Consider the following 25,541-nt stretch of genomic DNA (forward strand, 5'->3'; position numbering starts at 1 on the left):
TGGGCCACTCATAGGAAAAACGGGGCAGATGCGGTTGGAGGCCAAAAGGAGCCAAACTCCTGGCCAAATCCTTTCCCTTCCCTTGGACACAGTTTCCTCTTCTATAAAATGGAGGATTGGATTTGCCAATTGGGGGAGGGGAAGGGAAGGAAAAAATTAGAACACAGTATTGTAAGGGTGAATGTAAAAAATTATCCATATATATATTGAAAATAAAAAGATGTAACTATTTTTTCCCCTGAGGCTGGGGTTAAGTGACTTGCCCAGGGTCACACAGCTAGGAAGCTGTAACTATTTTTAATGGAGAATTGGATGAGGTGATTTCTAAATCTCCTTCCATCTTGAAATTTTGGAGGCTGTGATTCTGCCATACAAGTAAGTTTTATTGGTTATATTTTTGGCCAGAGGAACACAGATTGGTGAAGAGGGAGAGAGAGAGATTGGCATTTATTTAATGATTAATCTCAGAAAGTCAATCATATATGGGAAGAAGCAAAAGTTCAATGTCTTTTCTGATTTTGGTCTCAGTTTATTGCTTCCATGCCCATATAGATAAAGCCTGCAGCTCTTAAGATAGATAGCAGAGCAGAGACTGCAGACCTTGCTCTTTCTCCGGGATCCTCAATTTGCCCCGATGGCCAGAGGGCTGCGATCATGGCCCTGGGCCCTGGCGAGGCTGGCTCTCTGGGCTGCCTGCCTGGGCTTTGTCCAAGGAGGGAAGCTGCTGGTGTACCCCGTGGATGGCAGCCACTGGCTCAGCATGCGGAAATTGGTTCAGGAGCTCGGTCTGAGAGGCCACGAAACTACTGTTGTGGCCCCGGAGCTCTCCCTGCAGATCAGAGAAGGACGGCACTACACTTTGAAGACCTTTCCAGTCACTTGCAACAAGGAATATTATCAAGATTTAATGGGATCTAATTTACAATTGGTATTTGACCCACAACCTTTTCTGAAGAGATTTTTTGACATTTCGGTACTCTTTAAGAAAATGGCTGATGTCAACCTTAGCTTTTGTAGAGACTTAATGTACAACAAGGAACTGTTGAAATCCCTGGAAGAGACCCACTATGATGCCGTTTTAACTGATCCCGCTATTCCCTGTGGAGCCATTCTGGCACAGTATCTGTCCATTCCAACTGTTTATTTCTTGCGAGGAGTTCCATGCGGCTTAGACATTGAAAGCACTCGGTGCCCTGAGCCATTCTCCTATGTCCCCAAATTTGCCACAGAAAACACGGACCAGATGACGTTCCTCCAGCGGGTGAAGAACATTCTATACCCTTTACCCCAGAATGTGGTGTGCTACCTCTACTCAGAACCTTTTGCAAGCCTGGCTTCAGAAGTCCTTCAGAGAGACGTGAGTATGGTGGATGTCCTAAATCATGGATCTGTGTGGCTCATGAGAACAGACTTTGTGATGGATTATCCCAAACCAGTCATGCCCAATATGATCTTCATTGGAGGCATCAACTGTGCCAGTAACAAGCGGCTCTCCCAGGTTGGTATGACACATTAGCCAAGCTTGTTGGAGCATCTTGTTTCTAAGAGGAAATCTGGTTCCATGTTTAAATAGTACCCAAGCACTCGGCCATCCAGCAGGTGCCGAGAAGAAGATCGCCTGCTAAGCTTGGTGAGGTTTTCTGAATTAGGCAGCACTCTAGAGTTGGATTGAGAGGAGGGATTGATCTGAGGGGTTTTGGTACCGACACTTTTTGTCCTGATTTCTTGGGAAATCTTTCAGGGCCTTAGGAATCAGGAATCTGCCATTGACTTACTGTGTGGCCATGGCTAGAGGGATCTGACTTCTTTGCAGCTTAGTTTTCTCTTTAGTGAAAGGAGGGAGATGGAATACACAGACCTGGGCTTCTTAAATGAGGCTTTGGGGCTGTGGTCATAGGTTGAAGGGATTTCAGAGACCATAATTTTACAAATGATGAGAGGCAACCTGGCTTGGTGGGTAGAACAACTGGACTTTGAGTCGTGGATTAAATTCAAACATTTGTTCACTCTGTGAGGCTGGGAAAGTAATAGACAGAGATACACACACACTGGACTTTGGTATCCTTATCGGTAAAATGAGCCTGAACTTGGACAGCTAGGTGGTGCAGTGGTTAGAGAACCAGCCCTGAAGTCAGGAGGACCCAAGTTCTAGTCTAGTCTCAGACACTTAGCACTTCCTAGCTGTGTGGCCCTGGTCGAGTCACTGAACCCCAAACGCCTCAGCAAATAAATAAATAAATAAAATGAGCCTGACCTCAGTGATTTCTAAAGTCTCTGCAGTTTCTAATAAAACTGAGGGCAGCTACATGCCAGACCTGGATTCAGGAAGACTCATTCTGTTAGCTGGGTGACCCTGGAAGTGTTACTTCATTCTTTGCCTCAGTTTCTCCATCTATAAAATGAGGTCAAGAAGGAAATGGCAAACTACTCCAGTTTCATTGCCAACAGAACTCTAAATGAGGTCACAGAGTTGAACGTGACTGAAAATCACTGCACAATAACAACAAAATAAAATTCAAGTTCATGTAATTCAAGTGACTTGCTCCAGGTCATGGAACTAGGAAGCCTCAGAGGCAGGTGTTACATCATGAATATATGGATGTATAGATGTGTGTATACATGCATACACACATACATACTTTGTTGTTTCTCCAGTTATATGTTAAAACAAATTTTAACATGTTTTAATTTGGGTTCCATCCATTCCTCTCTCTCTCTCTCTCTCTCTCTCTCTGTCTCTCCCCTCCCTGAGACAGTAAGCAATCAGATCGAGGTTTTACATGTACAACCAGGCAAAACACTTCCCTTTTAGCCATTTTGTAAGAAGCTTCCTCCCTCCTCACCAGTGTTCTGCTTCTGATCCCTGCTTCTCCCAGTTCACCTCCCTTTTATCAGTTCCCTCCATTCTTCCCATCCCTTTTTACTTCCTTATAGGATTAAATAGATTCCCGTATCCAACTGGTTATTCCCTCTTTGAGCCGGTTCTGATGAGAGCAGGATTTAGGTTTTGCCTACCACTTCTTCCTCTTCCCCTCCATCCTGATAACTTTTTCATGCCTCAGTTTGATCATAGTTCTATTGCCTAGAGCAGGGGTTCTCAAACTACGGCCCACGGGCCAGATGCGGCCCCGCTGAGGATGTTTCTGCTGCCCGCTGGGTTATGGCAAATGGGCTGAGGGGCGGAGACAGAGTGTGAGGTTTTGTTTTTACTATAGTCTGGCCCTCCCACAGTCTGAGGGACAGTGAACTGGCCCCTTTTAAAAAAGTTTGAGGACCACTGATCTAGAGTTATAAGGTAAAAGAGAAAGTGGAATGCAGGGAGATGCAGGGAGAAGTATCCCCTCCTTTGTTGATTCCTTCATGGCACCTGTTCTGTGAGTGAACTGGGACCTTTGCCCTTCAGATGCAACAGGAGAGAAGGCACTGCAATTTCCCTCCCTGGATGGATTCAATACTCCCAACAGCAGCCCCAACAGAGCTCTAAAGCCTCTTCTATCCCTTCTGTGTGGACGTTTCCTGGTTTATCATTACAGTGAAATAGGGAAGCGATTTATCTAGGGATAGGGGTTGCATCTAGGACAAAGAAGAACAATCGAAGAAGTTTATCCAGAAAGAGCCGGAGAATGACTCTAAGTCAGTCAACAACATTTAGTAAGCCCTTAGTGAGTGTTAGATGTGCACTGTGTCAATAGCTAAGGAGAGCTCCCTCCAGAGGAAGAATCCATGTGGATTTTGCCTGTGCAACAGCCTGTGCACATGTTATTCTTCACAGAATATTTTTATTTGTATTTTTCCGGCCATGTATATATTTGCTGAATCCAAGGCACTTTCATTGTGGATTTTGCACTTTCCTTAAAAGTTCTGGATGTCTCAGTAAAAGAGTCCACATGGCTCTGCCCCTGCCTCAGCCTCTGTCCTTTAACATCTGTGCAGTGTCAGGCAGTCAGCAAGTGTCCACTAGAGTCCAAGTTTTCTCTTCTTTAAATGAGATTGGGTTGGATTCCTTCCATGATCCCGTGATCCCATTTCTAGCTAAAGATCATTTTTGGAACAGAGAAGAAAAAGAAACATTCACGCCTTTTTAATCATTAACCTAAAAAGGCTAATTATATGTTCAACAAATCAAAGGTTCAACCTTAATACCTTGATAAAAACAAAGCACAAAACTGTCAGGTTGTAAAAGAGAAGAGCAGAATTTAAGGGCCATACTTCTTCCTCAAGGACTTTGCAGAGATGGCCAAAGAGTTCCAATCTTGGCCCCGGGCTCTGCTGAGGCTGGCTCTCTGTGCTGCCTGCCTGGGCTTTGCCAAAGGGGGAAAGCTGCTGGTGTTCCCCATGGATGCCAGCCCTTGGTTCAGCATGCGTGAAATCATCCAGGAGCTCAGTCGGAGAGGCCATGAAGCTGTTGTCGTGGCCCCAGAGCTGTACCTACGGATCAGAGAAGCATCATTCTACACTTTGAAGACCTTTCCGGTCACTTTCAGCAAGGAACAGTTTCAGAAGAAGCAGGTTTCTTTTGATTTCCTCTTTGAATCAAAACCTTTCCTGCAACGATTCTTGGAAATGATTCTGGGCATGAAGTTGTATGCTGATATGCAGTTTAGCTTTTGTACTGATTTAGTATCTAATAAGGAACTGATGGAATCCCTGGAGCAGGCCCACTATGACGCTGTTTTGACTGATCCTGTGGATCCTTGTGGAGCTATCCTGGCTCAGTATCTCAATGTTCCAGCTGTGTATTTCTTCCGGGGGTGGGCATGTGATTTCTCAGTTGTAGGGACTCGGTGTCCTAACCCGTTCTCCTATATTCCAAGGACATTCACTGAAAATACTGATCACATGACTTTCCTGCAGCGGGTGAAGAACATTGTTTATACTTTTCCCCAGTCTGTGGCATGCCATGTGTTTTTTTCATCTTTTGCAAGATTGGCTTCAGAACTCCTTCAGAGAGATTTGAGAATAGCAGATATTTTGAGCTATGGATCCGTGTGGCTCCTGAGGTCAGATTTTATTCTGGATTACCCCAGACCAATCATGCCAAACATAATCTTCACTGGAGGTTTGAAGTGTGCTAATAAGAAGCAGCTCTCACAGGTTGGTAACATATAACATGTAACAAGCCATCATGCTAGTTGTTACTCTTTGGTCAAAGTAGAGCATATTGATTTTCTTTTTTTAGCATATTGGGTTTTAAGAGAAAATACATGTAAAGACCATTTTTAATATTTGGGTCTTTTTCTTTTAAGTTTTGAATTCCAAATTTTATTCTCTTGTTTTGTTTGAGAGCCACCTGCTAGTGTCTGCTGGGGATCTAAATCTGACTCCGTTTTTTGTTTTATGGGAAGATGATTATTTTCTCCTAACAGCATGGTCAGTAAGTTTGTCCAATATTGTGAAGTGGCTATTATCTGAGTCTGTGTGTTGAGGAATGCAAACAGCCTATCAAAGTTTTTTCCATCCTATTCCTCTGGATGGTCACAGGGTGAGACTCTGCTATAGCTGTTGAATCTTTGAGATGTAATTTGCTCTAACATCAAAACAGTCCACCATGGAGGCAAACTTTCTGACAAAAGGAGAAGTAGGATTGTAGTCAGGAAGCATTTTTCATAAGTCTCCTGGCTCGGTTCTTTGATGGTTTGGCCCATTTTAGTTACCCTGACTGAAAAAGTCCTACTGGGTTTCTTCTCCCTCTCCTTCCCTGTGGTTTACTGAAGGGACTCTTCTGGGAGGGTCCTATTCATGGACAGCTCTGGAGCACTGCTGCTTCTTTGTTTCTTGTATTTTCTTTTGCCCCATGTTGGGCGCCATTTGTGATAGGAATCACCTGCTAGTGGCTGCTGGGGATCTACTTCTGACCAGAAGAATAGATCCCTTCATGTGAGAGGATGCTAATAATACAAGGAGACTGGGAGGCAATTGCCTTCTCTGACCTCTCTCCTCTTCCCTCTTGCCTCTAAGTTTATTTTATTCCCAATTCACAAGCAACATCTGTGTCAGTAAAGGCTGATTCCTTCAGGGGTGTTCTGATTCACAGATATGGGGGCTTTTGGAGAATTGACTTGCCTCTTCACACTTAGACATGTTCCTTAACTTTGTGTCCCTCTCTGAAATGGTAAGCAGTCTGATATAGGGTATGTATGGGAAATCATGTAAAGGATTTCCACATTAGTCATTTGTGTAAGAAACCAAGAATAAAGGAGGAAGGAACGAAGAAAAAGAAAGAGAAAACATTATGCTTCAGTCTATATTCAGACACCATCACTTCTTTCTCTGGAGGCAGATTGAATTTTTCATCATGAGTCCTTTGGGATTGCCTTGGATCATTATAATGCTGAGAAGAGCTAAGTCATCCACAATTCTTCATTGCACGATGTTGATGTTACTATGCACGTTGTTCTCCTGGTTATGCTCATTTCATTTTGTGTAAATCTGATTACATTTTAACGAATCTCCTACCAATAGATGATCCAATGCAGTCCCAGACCTGTAGATATAGACTAAGGAGGGATAAATACATGACTGGTTTCTTTTTTTTCTCAAAAATCTTTCTTTGTAGTGATTTCTTTGTGTCTTTCTTTCCTCTGATTCTCTGAACTTTAGAGTCATTAGGAATCAGGAACTCTGCATTCTAGTCCAGTTTTGCCACTTTCAAAAAATCCGTTGGTCAAAAGGACTTGACTTCTCTTGTTTTTGTTTTCCTCTTTAGTTAAAGGAGATATAGTACATAAACCCAGGTTTCTTAAGTGAGCCTTTGGGTCTTTGGTCATAGGCTCACAGGATCATAGAGCTCAGAGAATATCTAGCCCTTCCCCTCATTTTTACAAATGATGAGAGGCAACCTGGTTTTGGTGGTTAGAAAATAAATTTGCAATCATGATCATCTGAATTTTAAATTCTATTATAAACATTTCTTCATTGTGTGATGCTAAGAAAGTCATTTAACTTCTCTAATATTTAATTTCAACATCTATAAAATGTGTTCTGTATCAGTTACTACTAGGGTATTTTCAGATTCTTAATCTATGATCCCATGAAACCAAGGCTCATGGAACCACATATCATGCAAGTAGGAAGCTTCAGAAACAGGTGTCTCAAGAGAAACAAATGCTTTCTTTTTAAAGTCAAATTTACCCCTTAAGTACTAAACATAGAAGACTGTAAAGTACCCATTCAACAACAAATATTTATTATGTCCTAAGTATTGGGGATATACAAATGCCTTCATGGCATTTACCTTCAAAAGAGCATTATATTGTGTAATGTTCTTCTTATTCTGTTTCTTGGGGTCTCTGGGAGCAGCTTTCGTTCAGTTCAGTAATCACCATGGGAGTAGCCAGGTGTTAAAGTCTAAATTCTTTATTATCTCTTTCAAAGTCTTGTCTCCTTTCTTGGGGCCCAGTTAGCTTTCTTAAAGGCCTATCTCTCTCCTTGGTTCCGAGAGGTTGAGCTCCTGCTGCCAGTCCTTTGTGTTCTCTGCCTCTGCCAACTTCTTGAGGTCCATCTGAACGTGTCTTGGTTTCTGTGGGAAGGCAGGAGGATCACCACCACGGTCTCTGTCTTCCAGTTCTTATTCTGGCTGAGTTTGTCCGAGCTTATATGCTCTCTTATCATAGGTGCCTGGGATGGAGAAGACCCTTACCTAAAATGACTACTCAGAAATCACTCAGTAGGAAACAGATAACTTGTTTATTAAAAACCTCTGGAGGATGAGCTGTCCCATCATGAGATAAGAAAGAGAAAGCTCATGGTAGTAGGGCTAAAGAAGTAGTAAAGATACACAGCTTTCATACCAGAGATTACATCACAAGGAAGAGAGCATTGAGAAGGGGGGGGGCAGGCATCTAATTGGTTGTTGCTATTCGAAGAGAATGGAATGGAAAGTTTCTGTTTCCCTGAAATCACCTGATTTCTAAGAAACAGAAAATGAGGCCTTCAGGCTTAATCAAGCAGATAGTGGTCAAAAGTCATCAGCTCAGGTTAAGTAAATATGTTTATAGCTGACCAAGGCTCAAATAAATATGGGTAAAAAATACAGGTCATAGGGGAAACACAGAAATAATGAATAATGAAAATAAAATACATAAAAAGAATCCACACATTCCTGTAAGATTTTTACCTTATTCCATACAATTCCCCCCTTGTAATATGTAAATGATTTTTATCATATTTCTATGTAGAACTTACACACTGCTCAAAATCAGTTAACATAACTATACATTGTTTATCAAGTTCACCATCGAGATCATCCCTCTCTAATACATTCCAGCTTCTTTTCTCTGAAGAACCATTGTTTTAATAGCATCTTCTGTATGCAATATTTTGATAGGGACCATCGAACTATTCTGGTTACTAATGTAATTAAACAGGGTAGACAATGGCAACAGGATAATACCACTGATTGCAATAAGTTCATACCATAAAAATTGCTTCCACCAACTGTCTTAGAAACAGTTATCACAGAACAGATTTGCATTTGGCAGATATAACAATACAAAGATAAGTTAACAAAGATGACATTCTAGGGAAACTGTGGCATAACATTACACACTCTCCTTCTGAATATTTGAATTATTGAATTACCTCCCCTAGATGTCTGGGAGATCTTAGCACCATAATTTTGGCCAACCCAATGTGAAGCAAATAAAAATGAAACTAGAAAGAGCAAGGACTTATGGCAAGGGCCAAACTCTCCCTGACAACCCCAGAGTTATAAGTAGTACAAAGGCCCTCATCTCAGCCAGAGAATCCAGTTTGAGATGGACAGTTCACTGTTAGGTGGTCTTCAGTCATTTGTGCATTGAACTCCACTTCTGCTTATATAGGGAGTAGCAGTGCTGCCCATGCTAGGAGGGGCACCCCAAGTCTGTCAGGGATTCCAAAGGAGGGAAAGAGTGGGCCTGGAATAGCTCCACCTGTCCCCTCTGATAGAACAGGAGCTGCTCCTAAGATCCAGAAAGGATTTTTGAGTAGAATATGCACAGTTAGACCATGAAGGCAGGCAAACCCCAAACTTTAGAGGCTTCATCTCAAAATGGCAATGTTATTGATGAGATACCAATTAAGAAACTGGGGTTACAGGGCTGGAGACTGTCAGTCCCAAGACAGGTGTATATATCGTAAGAGATTTCCTAAAAACAAAATAGTCTCAAAAACTGAGTCTTCCAGGGCAATTTCACAGAATAAGGGGTTTCAAAGCTAAAACATAGTAAAAACAAAAAGGACTGCTTAAGGACTTTTAATTCAATCTGAACTGGTGAGATAAGGAATGGGGAAGAAATATCTAAGGCAAAGTGAACAGAAAATTAAGGGTTTCCCACTCTTTTAGGTATTTTGAGAAAACTCCATCAGCTTCCCTAGTTCCCTATCTCTTCCTCTCTTTTTTTTTCGAATTAAGAAACTGGGGCTACAGGGCTGGAAACTACCAGTCCCAATAAATTAGATTTCACCAGACCACTATTCTAATTGTCTTCTCATTTTTTAGAAACATTTAAAAAAAAACCTGAATATCCACAGACACAAATATCCAGTAACACATAGATGACCAGGGTAAATATTCATTGGCCTAAGTATTTAGGATATAATGATTACATATAACCAGATTGGAAACAGCAAGGCATGACACATCCGAATTGCATTAACAGTTCTTATTAACTATTGTTCTGATCATAGAAATCAGTCACAGGAGGAAAAAATGCATGGACATGTCTATAACATAATATAAGCAGTTAAAACTTCACTTTCAACAAAACAGGATAAAATAGCTTTAATTCATTTTTACTCCTGTTAATTGTCTCACTGTCAGAGGGTGGAGCTGTAAAACTCCCAAATAGCATTAATTATAAATCCAAAGAATTTTACTTCTGATAACAAATTCTATTAACCAAGTTTCAGACAAATCCTAAACAGATATTTACCATAACCTTATATCGGCAACAGTAGGAAATTTATCCCAGAAAATTCACACAATTCATACTTATCCAAGTAGATGGTGAATCTTGAATAAGTTGAATATTATACCAATCACTTTGCTTTTAAAATATCCAATACACAGAAAAATCCCAAACTACATATTATTCACAACAAAAACATTTTCAAAAGGAAGAAGGCAAAAACTCTTATTCTTGGAGTCCCTTTCAGATAATTGGCACCAATACAGTTAATTAAAACTTCCTATATTCACATAAAAGAATCTGAAAAGTTCTCGAAAACATCAATTAAACTTTTTATAATAACTTTAAAACTATGTATCACATTTCTGATCATATTCTTTAATATTCATAGCCATTATGTATCTAAACAAATATTCAATCAATTAACATCTTGTAAGAGCAGCCTGTCCCTTTAAATTAGTTTGTTTTCTTCAGCCAAAAACGGCTACTGCTTTTCACTGCTGCTCCCCCCCTCCGCAAAAGCGCAACCCATCTCACAGCCATATCTCTGTGATTACCCTTTCCAACCAATTCCTTCTTTTTCCCACTGATTTCTTCTTGAAATCATTTGCTCCTTCTAATCAATCCTTCTTAAATCACCTTCATTCTCCTGTCCCATCTCTCTCTCTCCTCCCAATGCCTACTTGCTCAAACCTTTTCCGACATACTTTAAACACTCCCAAACTAATAACCTTTCTGACTTGATGTTCCATTTAAACTATTAATTGCTTTTGTAAACCAATCTTTCTTTTCTCTTATCTTTAAATCACCTTTTCTAAACTTTAAACTTCAAGATTCACAATTAATTTTGAATCAAATTTCATAAAACTTATAATATAGTTTACAAATTACCCAATACTTCTAGAAAGCAACATACCATTTAAGTAGGGAGATACAAACACAACCCCCCCCAAGGTAAGCTACTGGCATTTTGTTTAATAACCTATATTTCAATTTGAAGTCCAACCAAATAATAATTTTTTAAGTTTTTTTATAGTTTATTTATGCTGATGAAAACATTATCAGCCTCGAATAAACATCATCCATAGTTCCTTTTAGTACTTCTTTTTTCCAGCACCGACATTTGCCTTTGCAGTACCCCTGACTTTCTTCATTCTGTTCTTGCGTTCCTTTCGCTGCTTTCTGGAGGTCTTTTTCTTCTCATACAAGCCATGCCTTGCAAGTCTGTGTTTTGGCTCATTTTTCTTTGCATAGTCAAGGGAATCATAAATCATGCCAAAGCCTCTTGTTTTGCCACCACCAAAATGGGTTCTGAACCCAAAGACAAAAATGACGTCTGGAGTTGTCTTGTACATCTTGGCCAGTTTTTCTCGAATTTCAGTCTTGGGCACTGTGGCCTTTCCAGGATGAAGGACATCTATAACCATCTGTTTTCGCTGAAGAAGTCTGTTTGTCATGAACTTCCTGGTTCTGATGGTTACGGTGTCATTCATGGTGGCGGCCGGCTCCTTGAGCAGCAGGACAGGGAAAGCCAACCAAATAATAATAATAAAAAAAGTTTTTCTCTTCAGTTGTAGAGGCCACAATATTCAAACAATTCTTAAGATTTTATCCTCAGAATAAATCTAGCATGTGCAAGGCAACAATAAAATTGTTTCAATTTTATTTCAATTTCAAAATTATAATACGTCTTTAAAATATAGTTGTAGCGAGCTGTTGTCTCCAGAAGCTGCCGATCGCTCTCTGGGAAGAGATCTGCTGTGTCAACTCAAATCTCTCAGACAGATTCTTCTTCCTGTATTGAACCATTGTCTCCAGGCAGTTGCTGTTAACTCTTGTCCAGAGAAGTGACTTCCCTTCCTGCAGAGAGCCCCGTCAGGCCTGATGTAGTGCAGAGACTTCTCCTATCTCTGGAGTGGTGTCCTCTTTTATCCTCCCAGAGAATGGGTGTGGGATAATGCAAGGGCTTCTGGGAAGAACCACTTCAACCAATGAGCTTGCTCCTTCTAGGATTCCTAAGGTGTAAACTCCCTTTACAGGTCTGAGCCAGAGAACTGTCAAATCAACCTGAGTTCTCACCTTGTAATTGTCCAGACAACCTGAGTTCTCACCTAGTAATCCTAACATCTCCCCCTTTCTTTTGATTTAGAACATAGGATAGTCATGACCTTGAAACATAAATCCATCAATATGGGAAGTATTACAGATAATTACATAAATTACATAAGCACATAGTAACATAATACATGCTAGAAGTATATAACAAATAACATGATCAAATAATCTCTGATATACCCTGATATAGTCCTGGGAAATACATCCTCTTCCCTTTTATATCTGGGAAGTTCATCCCAGTCTTGAATTCCCTAGCTAACATACAAATTCTTGGACTGCTTCTATCCCATTTTACCACCTTGGACCCAGTCCAGGTGTTGGCGGAAGCCTTTCATTACCCTCACGCCCCCCAGCCACCCGAGAGCTTCCTCAGGAAAGTCCTTTATCATTGGGGTCGACAGCAGTCCCCACCAAAAACAAATTTAGGTGAGCTAATTCCTTAAGGTCTCCTTTGATCCAGCTAATGGATCCCCAGACGCCTGAGAGCATTACCTCGAGTTTACACATGTACATATCTTTCAGGCTATGATGCCGGCCATCAGGACTCTACTTCCTTCAATCTTCAATTCTGCTTTCCATTGAGTATCCCTGCCTCGAGTCATTGTCTAAGAGGGGAGGGAGGCTGCTCACCCAGAGCCAGGGACCATGGAGAAAACTACTCCATGGGTGTCTGTCCCTGTTCGGGGTACACACAGCCATCTCCCCCAAAGATCCCATCCCAGAGAGCCCCCAACTGTGAGGGATGTAGAAGACCCTTCTCCAAAATGACTACTTAGAGATCACTGAGTAGAAAACAGAAAGGTTGTTTATTGAAAACCTCCAGAGTATGAGCCATCCCATCATGAGAGAAGAAAGAGAAAGCTCATGGTAGGAGGGCTAAAGAAGTAGTAAAGATACATAGTTTTTTATACAAGAGATGACATCACAAATAAGAGAGAACTGAGAAGGGGAGAGGGAGGCATCTAATTGGTTGTTGCTATCTGGACAGATTGGAATGGAAGATTTCTGTTTCCCCAAAATCTCCTGGTTTTTAGGAAACAGAAAATTAGGCCTTCAGGCTTAATCAAGCAGATAGTGGTCAAGCTTATAGACTAAATATCAATAAATGGCAAATACTGGTAAATGTCATGAGCTCAAGTTAAGTAAATCTGTTTACAACTGAACCAGGCTCTAGTAAATATGGGCCTGCACATATTATACAGGTCATAGGGGAAACACAGAAATAATGAAAATAAAATATGGAAAAAGAATTCATACCTTCCTGTAAGTTTTTCACCTTATCTCTCTATTCCATACATAGGTATGAATCTTGTGGAACTATAATAAGTACTAAGTTCATGTACTGAATTAGAGAACTGTTAAGCACCCTGCTAAACAACCATTGTCTCTATCAATTCCACTGACTTAGCAACTTGTAAGAATAGTTTGTTTCAAGTTCACAGTTCTGGCTCATAACAATATTGAGCCAGACTCTTGCTTGTCCTAGATCAATATTTGGAGATTCTGTTGATATAGTTGAAAACCAAAATGTGCTTTATCAAATTACTTTGTGAAAGTCTGGACTATACTATCTCTAAGTATCCCATTGAATTTCCATGGCATCTCTGTTTGAATTATGTGGAGAGTAGTAAATAAATGAGCATTAGATTTAGCTGAATCTTAATAAGAGAAAAAAATTTTTTTTCATAACCACAAATACTCTTTTCGCTATTCAGGAGTTTAAGTTTCCTAATTACAGCCTGGGGTTTGTAAACAATTCTGAATGAGTTGCCCTCCAGAGTGGAAATGCAGGGGTTATGGCAGTATCCAGGACCATGGAAAGTTACCAACTTTTTTAGCACTAAACTCCTCTCTTTTCTCAGGTGGACATTACTCTCAGCTTTGCCTAAAGTGGAATAAGGGAATTATTAATCTAGGGGAGTATAGAAATTATTGTGTCCAATGATTTCGAGATTATGATGATCAAAGTTTGTGCAGAAAGATAAGGACAAGGAAGGAAAAGTCATTATCTCCATTAGGGGGAGCCCATACATCATTTGCCAAAGCCTATGCAGATGGAACAGTGTTATTCCTAACTTATTTATTCATATTTGTCTATTTAGTTATATTTTCTTTAACCTGAGAAATGTTTTATGGATTTGGAAAGAAATTAATTTTAATAACAGGCATTTCTGAAAATTTATATAAAAGAGTAGAGTACTATCCTCCATTTCAACCTCTCTCTTAAATTTTTGGGCTGCCTTTGTCAGCCCACAAGCATCTATGAACTGCCTGGTAGGGCAAGTGCTGCCCTCAATGCTGTAGATACAAGGACAAATGTTAAACAGCTCCTGCCCTCTGATAACTCATATTATAATCAGGGAGACAATATGTCTACACTTGAGTGCATACTGACAGCTACACAGTACGTGGAAAATCACTTCAGAGGGGAAGGCACAAATACACAAATCAACAACTCAAAACCTGATTTCTCTTGGCTATTTTTTCTTCTTCAATGACATGCATTTTTATTTTTAAAAAATCTAACAAGTCATAAAGGAAAAACTCAAAGGGTCAAATATGCCTGTTGTGCACCCTTACATACAGTTGGATAATAATCCAAAGTACAGCTGAGGCTTAGGCATCAGAATGGGCAGATAAGATTATATGGCTCTGTGGATAAAGCACTAGGTTTAGAGTCAAGAAGGGCCAAGTTGAGATGTGACTTCAGATACTTGCTAGCTGTGTAATCCCAGGCAAGTGGCTTCACCTTTATTTGCCTTGCTCCAGTGGAGAAGGAAATGACCAAGCATTTCAGCACCTTTGCCAAGAAAACTTCACAGATAGTCTGATCCACCAGGCCACGGAAAAGCAAACGTGATTAAACAACAACAACTGAGACTTGATCACGAGCAGCAGTCAAAGGACCAGTACAGAAGTCACAGCTTAAACTTTCCCATCAGATTACTGGAGGAGACCCAAACCACTGGCAGTGAAAACTGAAGCAGAACCTTGGATAGCTCCCAGTGAAACCACCTCTTAATAAGAACTTGACAAAGCTTGTTCCTACTTGAGCAAGCCAGATCTTGCCTGATGAGCTTCTTTCTGGGTCTCAAAGGGCCCAAGGTTACAAAGGAGCATGATAGAATGAAGAAGAGCACTGGCTTTGCCTTCAAGCAGACGACCCGAGTTCAAATCTTCCTTAGTCCCATGTTACTATATGACCTTTGGCAAACGACTTCATTTCCCTTAGTTTTCTCATCTTTAAATGAAGGGGTAAAGTTGATGGTCTCCAGCTTCTTTCCAGATCTAGATTCTATAAACCTAAGAAAAGTGCTGTTCCCCAAGGGAAAAGGTTGTGTCCCTGCCCAATCAGGAGCCCTGAGTGCATCCTCAAATCAGGCAACAGTACATCCTCTGGGCAGTTCAAGGGATCAGTTCTGGGACTCCCATTCCCTAGAAGCAGGTAAAAAAAACTTTGTTCTCCAGACTTTTGCCTGCTCTTCATGAATTCTCCCCTAAATGAGTTTTCCCCTTCAAGGGGTCATGACCTCCACTGGGGGTGGGGATAATATCCTGAAATCAGATTCTTAAACTATGTAGAGTTCTGCATGGTGGTGAAAAGGTCAAAGGAACAAACCCAGTGTGGGCCTTGAGTTGTTGAGGAATAAGGGTTTAAATTAGTAACTCATGATGGGGAAGGTCCTCTGAAATCAATTGTCTGTTGTTGGGTTTGAAAAGAGGAGATCAAGGTCGTCATCCCTACTCGATCCCCCGCCTGCTGTGATGTTTCCCTGAGTTCTAGCAGCAATCCTTCTGAACTTTGGGCCTCTGGGATCTCTGGTTGGCCTGAGATAACCGGAGGCTTATGAGGTGGTCTTCCACCTTTAGGGTTGTCAGCAAGGAGAGTGATGAATAGAACACAAAAGGTAGTGTAGGATGACTTGTTCTATGTGAAAAAGGCAGCACTGTTGGTTTGGACAAAGGGATTCCTTCTGAGCCTTAGTTCCCTCATCTGGAAAATGAGGAGTTGGTGCACCAAGATCACTGACCCCACTAATTCCTGTGGAGCCATTGTGGCACAGTATCTGTCCATTCCAGCTGTTTATTTCTTGCGAAGAGTTTCATGTGGCTTAGACACTGAAAGCACTCAGTGCCCTGAGCCATTCTCCTATGTCCCCAGAATGGCCACAGAAAACACAGACCAGATGACGTTCCTCCAGCGGGTGAAGAACATTCTATTCGCTTTGCCCCAGAATGTGGTGTGCCATATCCTGTACTCGACTTTTGCAAGCCTGGCTTCAGAAGTCCTTCAGAGAGACCTGAGTATAGTGGATGTCTTAAGTCATGGATCTGTGTGGCTCATGAGAACAGACTTTGTGATGGATTATCCCAAACCAGTCATGCCCAATATGATCTTCATTGGAGGCATCAACTGTGCCAGTAACAAGCGGCTCTCCCAGGTTGGTATGACACATTAGCCAAGCTTGTTGGAGCATCTTGTTTCTAAGAGGAAATCTGGTTCCATGTTTAAATAGTACCCAAGCACTCGGCCATCCAGCAGGTGCCGAGAAGAAGATCGCCTGCTAAGCTTGGTGAGGTTTTCTGAATTAGGCAGCACTCTAGAGTTGGATTGAGAGGAGGGATTGATCTGAGGGGTTTTGGTACCGACACTTTTTGTCCCAATTTCTTGGGAAATCTTTCAGGGCCTTAGGAATCAGGAATCTGCCATTGACTTACTGTGTGGCCATGGCTAGAGGGATCTGACTTCTTTGCAGCTTAGTTTTCTCTTTAGTGAAAGGAGGGAGATGGAATACACAGACCTGGGCTTCTTAAATGAGGCTTTGGGGCTGTGGTCATAGGTTGAAGGGATTTCAGAGACCATAATTTTACAAATGATGAGAGGCAACCTGGCTTGGTGGGTAGAACAACTGGACTTTGAGTCGTGGATTAAATTCAAACATTTGTTCACTCTGTGAGGCTGGGAAAACCATTTAATAATAGACAGAGATACACACACATGGACTTTGGTATCATCGGTAAAATGAGCCTGAACTTGGACAGCTAGGTGGTGCAGTGGTTAGAGAACCAGCCCTGAAGTCAGGAGGACCCGAGTTCAAATCTGGTCTCAGACACTTAACACTTCCTAGCTGTGTGACCCTGGTCGAGTCACTGAACCCCAAACGCCTCAGCAAATAAATAAATAAATAAATTGAGCCTGACCTCAGTGATTTCTAAAGTCTCTGCAGTTTCTAATAAAACTGAGGGCAGCTACATGCCAGACCTGGATTCAAGACTCAGTCTATTAGCTGGGTGACCCTGGAAGCGTTACTTCACTCTTTGCCTCAGTTTCTCCATCTATAAAATGAGGTCAAGAAGGAAATGGCAAACTACTCCAGTTTCATTGCCAACAGAACTCTAAATGAGGTCACAGAGTTGAACATGACTGAAAATCATTGAACAATAACGACAAAATAAAATTCAAGTTCATGTAATTCAAGTGACTTGCTCCAGGTCATGGAACTAGGAAGCCTCAGAGGCAGGCGTTACATCATGAATATATGGATGTATAGATGTGTGTATACATGCATACACACATACATATTTTGTTGTTTCTCCAGTTACATGTTAAAACAAATTTTTAACATGTTTTAATTTGGGTTCCATCCATTCCTCTCTCTCTCTCTCTCTGTCTCTCCCCTCCCTGAGACAGTAAGCAATCAGATCGAGGTTTTACATGTACAACCAGGTAAAACACTTCCCTTTTAGCCATTTTGTAAGAAGCTTCCTCCCCCCCTTTCCCTCCTCACCAGTGTTCTGCTTCTGATCCCTGCTCCTCCCAGTTCACCTCCCTTTTATCAGTTCCCTCCATTCTTCCCATCCCTTTTTACTTGCTTATAGGATTAAATAGATTCCTGTATCCAACTGGTTATTCCCTCTTTGAGCCGGTTCTGATGAGAGCAGGATTTAGGTTTTGCCTACCACTTCTTCCTCTTCCCCTCCATCCTGATAACTTTTTCATGCCTCAGTTTGATCGCAGTTCCATTGCCTAGAGTTATAAGGTAAAAGAGAGGAAGTGGAATGCAGGGAGATGCAGGAAGATGCAGGGAGACATATCCCCTCCTTTCCTTGATTCCTTCTTGGCACCTGTTCTGTGAGTGTACTGGGATCTTTACCCTTCAGATGCAACAGGAGAGAAGGCACTGCAATTTCCTTTCAAAGCACAATCCCTCCCTGGATGGATTCAATACTCCCAACAGCAGCCCCAACAGAGCTCTAAAGCCTCTTCTATCCTTTCTGTATGGACGTTTCCTGGTTTATCATTACAGTGAAATACGGAAGCAATCTAGGGATAGGGATTGCATCTAGGACAGAGAAGAACAATCGAAGAAGTTTATCCAGAAAGAGCCGGAGAATGACTCTAAGTCAGTCAACAACATTTAGTAAGCCCTTAGTGAGTGTTAGATGTGCATTGTGTCAATAGCTAAGGAGAGCTCCCTCCAGAGGAAGAATCCATGTGGATTTTGCCTGTGCAACAGCCTGTGCACATCTTATTCTTCACAGAATATTTTTATTTGTATTTTTCCGGCCATGTATATATTTGCTGAATCCAAGGCACTTTCATTGTGGATTTTGCACTTTCCTTAAAAGTTCTGGATGTCTCAGTAAAAGAGCCCACATGGCTCTGCCCCTTCCTCAACCTCTGTCCTTTAACATCTGTACAGTGTCAGGCAGTCAGCAAGTGTCCACTAGAATTTACTCTCTGTTGGATACTACACTAGGATTGGTGGTACAAAGGATAACAAAACCATGGTTCCTCACCTCAGGAAGCTCAGATTACAGTGAAAGGGAGAGTATGTCTATAATTGAGTATGTCTACAGAGTACAGAGAAAGAGGGGCAAGTGCAGATACACAAGGGGCAAAGTTGGATCATAAGCTAGTTGAAGCAGTATTAGTGTACAGGTCAGCATCTGGTTTTATCAACATACATAAACAGCATCATAAAGATCAGAACAGGTTGCTGGCTTCAAGAATTAAACCTGTTGTTTTTATGGCTCTCAAGAAGGATTCCCCCTTGACCCTGGGCAAGTCACTCAACCCTAATTGCCTCAGAAAAAAAAAAAGCATTCCCCCTTAGAAAGAATTTGCCTTTTTCTATTGAGCAGCTGAGATATTCCTCAGGCACAACCTTTTCATGACTTTAAAGGACTCTGAGCTAAAAAGGAACTTAATAGAATAGAAAGAACCCTGGCTTTGGGATGAGTTATCGAATCTGGTTTCAAATCTTTCCCTGGCTATTTACTGCCTATTTGACATTTAACAAATCTCTCAAGCCCTCTGAGTCCAAGTTCTCTCTTCTTTAAATGAGATTGGATTGGATTCCTTCCATGATCCCATGATCCCATTCCTAGCTAAAGAGCTTAGAAAATGAGGATCATTTTTGGCACAGAGAAGAAAAAGAAACATTTATGCCTTTTTAATCATTAACCTAAAAAGGTTAATTACATGTTCAACAAATCAAAAGTTCAACTTCAATACCTTGATAAAAACAAAGCACAAAACTGTCAGGTTGTAAAAGAGAAGAGCAGAATTTAAGGGCCATACTTCTTCCTCAAGGACTTTGCAGAGATGGCCAAAGAGTTCCATTCTTGGCCCTGGGCTCTGTTGCGGCTGGCTCTCTGTGCTGCCTGCCTGGGCTTTGCCAAAGGGGGAAAGCTGCTGGTGTTCCCCATGGATGGCAGCCATTGGTTCAGCATGCGTGAAATCATCCAGGAGCTCAGTCGGAGAGGCCATGAAACTGTTGTCGTGGCCCCAGAGCTGACCTTGCGGGTCAGAGAAGGACCATTCTACACTTTGAAGACCTTTCCAGTCACTTTCAGCAAGGAACAGTTTCAGGAAATGCAGGTTTCTTCTGATTTCCTCTTTGAATCAAAACCTTTCCTGCAACGATTCTTAGAAATGGTTCTGGGCATGAAGTTGTATGCTGATATGCATTTTAGCTTTTGTACTGATTTAGTATCTAATAAGGAACTGATGGAATCCCTGGAGCAGGCCCACTATGACGCTGTTTTGACTGATCCTGTGGATCTTTGTGGAGCTGTCCTGGCTCAGTATCTCAGTGTTCCAGCTGTGTATTTCTTCCGGGGAATGCCATGTGATTTCTCAGTTGTAGGGACTCGGTGTCCTAATCCATTCTCCTATATTCCAAGGACGTTCACTGAAAATACTGATCACATGACTTTCCTGCAGCGGGTGAAGAACATTGTTTATACTTTTCCCCAGTCTGTGGCATGCCATGTGTTTTTTTCATCTTTTGCAAGATTGGCTTCAGAACTCCTTCAGAGAGATTTGAGAATAGCAGATGTTTTGAGCCATGGATCCGTGTGGCTCCTGAGGTCAGATTTTATTCTGGATTATCCCAGACCGATCATGCCAAACATAATCTTCACTGGAGGTTTGAACTGTGCTAATAAGAAGCAGCTCTCACAGGTTGGTAACATATAACATGTAACAAGCCATCATGCTAGTTGTTACTCTTTGCTCAAATTAGAGCATATTGATTTTCTTTTTTTAGCATATTGGATTTTAAGAGAAAATACATGTAAAGACCATTTTTAGTATTTGGATCTTTTTTTTAAGTTTTGATTTTCAAATTTTATTCTCTTATGTTGTTTGGGAGCCACCTGTTAGTGTCTGCTGGGGATCTAAATCTGACCACGTTTTTTGTTTTATGGGAAGATGATTATTTTCCCCCAACAGCATGGTCAGTAAGTTTGTCCAATGTTGTGAAGTGGCTATTATCTGAGTCTGTGTGCTGAGGAATGCAAACAGCACTATCAAAATCTTTTCCATCCTATTCCTCTGGATGGTCACAGGGTGAGACGCTTCTATAGCTGTTGAATCTTTGAGATGTAATTTGCTCTAACATCATAACAGTCCTTCATGGAGGCAAACTTTCTGACAAAAGAAGTAGGATTGTAGTCAGACGAGGCATTTTTCATAAGTCTTCTGGCTCAGCTCTTTGATATGTTGGTCCATTTTAGTTACCCTAAAGTCTAAAAAAGTCTTACTGGGTCTCTTCTCCCTTTCCTTCCCTGCGGGTTACCTCTGCAGGGAGGATTCCACTAGTGAACAGCTCTGGAGCACTGCTGCTTCTTTGTTTCTTGTGTTTCTTGTGCCCCATGTTGGGCGCCATTTGTTTTAGGAACCACTTGCTAGTGGCTGCTGGGGATCTACTTCTAACCAGTAGAATAGATCACTTCATGTGAGAGGATGATAGCAATACAAGTTGCATTCTCTGAACATGCACATTGTTCTCCTGGTTATGCTCATTTCATTCTCTATCAGTAAAGCTGATTACATTTTAATGAATCTCCTACCAGTAGATGATCTAATGCAGTTCCATATCTATAGAGATAGACTAGGGAGGGATAAATACATGATTGGTTTCTTTTTTCTCATAAATCTTTCCTTTGTAGTGATTTCTTTGTGTCTTCCTTTCCTCTGATTCTCTGATCTTTAGGGTCATTAGGAATCAAGAACCCTGCATTCTAGTCCAGTTTTACCACTTTCAAAAAAATCCGTTGGTCAAAAGGACTTGACTTCTCTTGCTTTTTGTTTTCCTCTTTAGTTAAAGAAAGGAGATATATTGCATAAACCCAGGTTTCTTAAGTGAGCCTTTGGGTCTTTGGTCATAGGCTCACAGGATCATAGATTGAAGGACTTCAGAGAATATTTAGTCCTTCACCTCATTTTTACAAATAATGAGAGGCAACCTGGTTTGGTGGATAGAACAATAAACTTACAAGCATGATTATTTGAATTTTAAATTATATCATAAACGTTTCCTCATTGTGTGATGCTAGGAAAATCACTTAACCTCTCATGTTTAATTTCAATATCTATAAAAGGCGTTCTGGATCAATTACTACTAGCGTATTTTCAGATTCTTAATCTATGATCCCATGAAACTGAGGCTCAGTGACTCACCACAAGTCATGCAAATAGGAAGTTTCAGAAACAGGTGTCTCAAGATAAACACATGCTTTCTTTTTTAAGTCAAAATTATTGCTATTTACCTCTTAAATACTACACATAGAAGAATCTAAAGCACCCATTCAACAACAAATATTATGTCCTAGGTATTGGGGGTATACAGATGTATTTACCTTCAAAAGAGCATTATATTGGGCCAAGCTCTTGCTTGTCATGTATCAACATTTGGAGATTCTGTTGCTCTAGTTGAAAACCAAAATGTATCTTATCTAATTAGTTTGTGAAAGTCTGGACTATACTATCTCTAAGGTTCCATTCAATTCCCAAGACCTCTCTGTTTGAATTATGTGGAGAGTAGTAAATAAATGAGCATTAGGTTTAGGTGAATCTTAATAAGAGAAGAAAAAAATTGTCACAGGCACAAATGTTCTTTTCACTATTCAGGAGTTTAAGTTTCCTAATTACAGCCTGGGGTTTGTAAGCGATTCTGAATGTGTTGCCCATCAGGGTGGAAATGCAGAGGTTATAGCAATATTCAGGACCATAGAAAGTTACCAACCTTCTTAGTCCTAAACTTCTCTCTGTTCTCAGGTGGACATTACCGTCAGCTTTACCTAAAGTGAAATAAGGGAATTACTAATCTGGGGGAATGTAGAAATTATTGTGTCCAATGATTTCGAGATTATGATGATCAAAGTTTGTGCAGAAAGATAAGGACAAGGAAGGAAAAGTCATTATCTCCATTAGGGGGAGCCCATACAACATTTGCCAAAGCCTATGCAGATGGAACAGTGTTATTCCTAACTTATTTATTCATATTTGTCTATTTAGTTACATTTTATATAATCTGAGAAATGTTTTATGGATTTGGAAAGAAATTAATTTTTAATAACAGGCATTTCTGAAATTTTTATATAAAAGAATAGAGTACTATCCTCCAACTCCATCTCTCTCTTAAATTTTTGGGCTGCCTTTGTCAGTCCACAAGCATCTATGAACTGTCTGTTAGGCCAAGTGCTGCCCTCGGTGCTGTAAATACAAGAGCAGATGTGAAATAGCTCCTGCCATATGATAACTCATGTCTATACTGGAAAATCACTTCAGAGGGGAAGGCACAAATACACAAATCAACAACTCAAAACCTGATTTCTCTTGGCTATTTTTTCTTCTTCAATGACATGCATTTTTATTTTTAAAAAATCTAACAAGTCATAAAGGAAAAACTCAAAGGGTCAAATATGCCTGTTGTGCACCCTTACATACAGTTGGATAATAATCCAAAGTACAGCTGAGGCTTAGGCATCAGAATGGGCAGATAAAATTATATGGCTCTGTGGATAAAGCACTAGGTTTAGAGTCAAGAAGGGCCAAGTTCAGATGTGACTTCAGATACTTGCTAGCTGTGTAATCCCAGGCAAGTGGCTTCACCTTTATTTGCCTTGCTCCAGTGGAGAAGGAAATGACCAAGCATTTCAGCACCTTTGCCAAGAAAACTTCACAGATAGTCTGATCCACCAGGCCACGGAAAAGCAAACGTGATTAAACAACAACAACTGAGACTTGATCATGAGCAGCAGTCAAAGGACCAGTACAGAAGTCACAGCTTAAACTTTCCCATCAGATTACTGGAGGAGACCCAAACCACTGGCAGTGAAAACTGAAGCAGAACCTTGGATAGCTCCCAGTGAAACCACCTCTTAATAAGAACTTGACAAAGCTTGTTCCTACTTGAGCAAGCCAGATCTTGCCTGATGAGCTTCTTTCTGGGTCTCAAAGGGCCCAAGGTTACAAAGGAGCATGATAGAATGAAGAAGAGCACTGGCTTTGCCTTCAAGCAGATGACCCGAGTTCAAATCTTCCTTAGTCCCATGTTACTATATGACCTTTGGCAAACGACTTCATTTCCCTTAGTTTTCTCATCTTTAAATGAAGGGGTAAAGTTGATGGTCTCCAGCTTCTTTCCAGATCTAGATTCTATAAACCTAAGAAAAGTGCTGTTCCCCAAGGGAAAAGGTTGTGTCCCTGCCCAATCAGGAGCCCTGAGTGCATCCTCAAATCAGGCAACAGTACATCCTCTGGGCAGTTCAAGGGATCAGTTCTGGGACTCCCATTCCCTACAAGCAGGTAAAAAAAAACTTTGTTCTCCAGACTCTTGCCTGCTCTTCATGAATTCTCCCCTAAATGAATTTTCCCCTTCAAGGGTCATGACCTCCACTGGGGATGGGGATAATATCCTGAAATCAGATTCTTAAACTATGTAGAGTTCTGCATGGTGGTGAAAAGGTCAAAGGAACAAACCCAGTGTGGGCCTTGAGATGTTGAGGAATAAGGGTTTAAATTAGTAACTCATGATGGGGAAGATCCTCTGAAATCAATTGTCTGTTGTTGGGTTTGTAAAGAGGAGATCAAGGTCGTCATCCCTACTCGATCCCCCGCCTGCTGTGATGTTTCCCTGAGTTCTAGCAGCAATCCTTCTGAACTTTGGGCCTCTGGGATCTCTGGTTGGCCTGAGATAACCGGAGGCTTATGAGGTGGTCTTCCACCTTTAGGGTTGTCAGCAAGGAGAGTGATGAATAGAACACAAAAGGTAGTGTAGGATGACTTGTTCTATGTGAAAAGGGCAGCACTGTTAGTTTGGACAAAGGGATTCCTTCTGAGCCTTAGTTCCCTCATCTGGAAAATGAGGAGTTGGTGCACCAAGATCACAGCATCATAGAAGGGTAGCTTTTGAGCTGGCAGGAAGCTTAGGGACCTTCAAGTACAGAATCTTTACTTTGGAACTAAGGAACTGAGACCCAGAGAACTTGCATTATTTTTTTTAGTTTTTTATTTTAATAAATAGGGTTTTTTTCATCAAAATATGTGCAAAGAGAGTTTTGAGCATTCACCCTTGCAAAGCCTTGTGTTCCAGAACTCAGGACTCAGAGGGGAAATGAGCTACTCTCAAATAGCTGGAGACAGTCATGTGGAGGAGCCATTGGATCTGCTCTGCCTGGCCCCAGTGGGCACAACTAGAAGGAATGAAAGGGTGAAAGAAGCCAGTTTAGGCTTGAATTTCTTTTTTCCAAGGACAATGAGAGCTTTCCCAAAGTTGACTGGCCCACTTTATCCTCACTGGAGTGTTTCAAGTTCTCCAAAGCAATATTCCACCAGTCAGTTCAGAAACATTTATTAAACATCTGCTCTGTGCCATGATCCACTTTGCTATTCAGGTACGGCTGAAACTGGCCAAGGCCCCAGTTCCCTTCAGATTTAGAAATATTATGCCTGCTGCCAAAGACACATGCCCAGCCCCAAGAAGGCTTCCAAAGGGAGGGGGCACTGGCAAGAGAGGGGAAAAGGGAGGGATGGGGCTGGGGAAAAAACTACCCACCCCATGGGAGACAAGAGAGAAGTAACGTGGATCTAGTCCAAAAGCGGCCTATGTACACTTACTTCCTTAATAGAGGGAGGTCTCAAATAAGGACATTTTCCTGTCTGATGCAGACTGGCATCTGTGGAAGGTAGCACAAGCTGCCTAGAGCACTGGGGTTCAAAGAGGTGTCCCGGCAGCCAGAGCA

General features: G+C 41.2%; 1 protein-coding gene and 2 pseudogenes across 4 annotated transcripts in view; 2 read left to right on the plus strand and 1 right to left on the minus strand.

The window, feature by feature from the left end:
- LOC141540420 (UDP-glucuronosyltransferase 1A6-like) overlaps positions 1–25,541 on the plus strand; it is a 75,160-nt gene that overhangs the window by 15,822 nt on the left and 33,797 nt on the right. Inside the window, exon 1 of one of the 4 annotated variants that reach the window (XM_074264457.1) lies at positions 4,171–5,094. The exons of 2 other annotated variants lie outside the window; for them this stretch is intronic. In XM_074264457.1, the coding sequence (XP_074120558.1) occupies positions 4,234–5,094 (861 nt within the window). In that variant the 5' untranslated portion in view covers positions 4,171–4,233. Of the gene's footprint in view, positions 1–4,170; positions 5,095–19,557; positions 20,476–25,541 lie in introns of those variants that run through there. One more of the 4 variants, XM_074264459.1, reaches the window with a different exon arrangement.
- Positions 554–1,521, plus strand: LOC141540421 (UDP-glucuronosyltransferase 1A3 pseudogene; annotated as a pseudogene).
- Positions 10,970–11,421, minus strand: LOC141541479 (small ribosomal subunit protein eS24 pseudogene; annotated as a pseudogene).

This window comes from Sminthopsis crassicaudata, chromosome 4 (genome assembly GCF_048593235.1).
Source record: "Sminthopsis crassicaudata isolate SCR6 chromosome 4, ASM4859323v1, whole genome shotgun sequence".
NCBI classification, from domain to species: domain Eukaryota; kingdom Metazoa; phylum Chordata; class Mammalia; order Dasyuromorphia; family Dasyuridae; genus Sminthopsis; species Sminthopsis crassicaudata.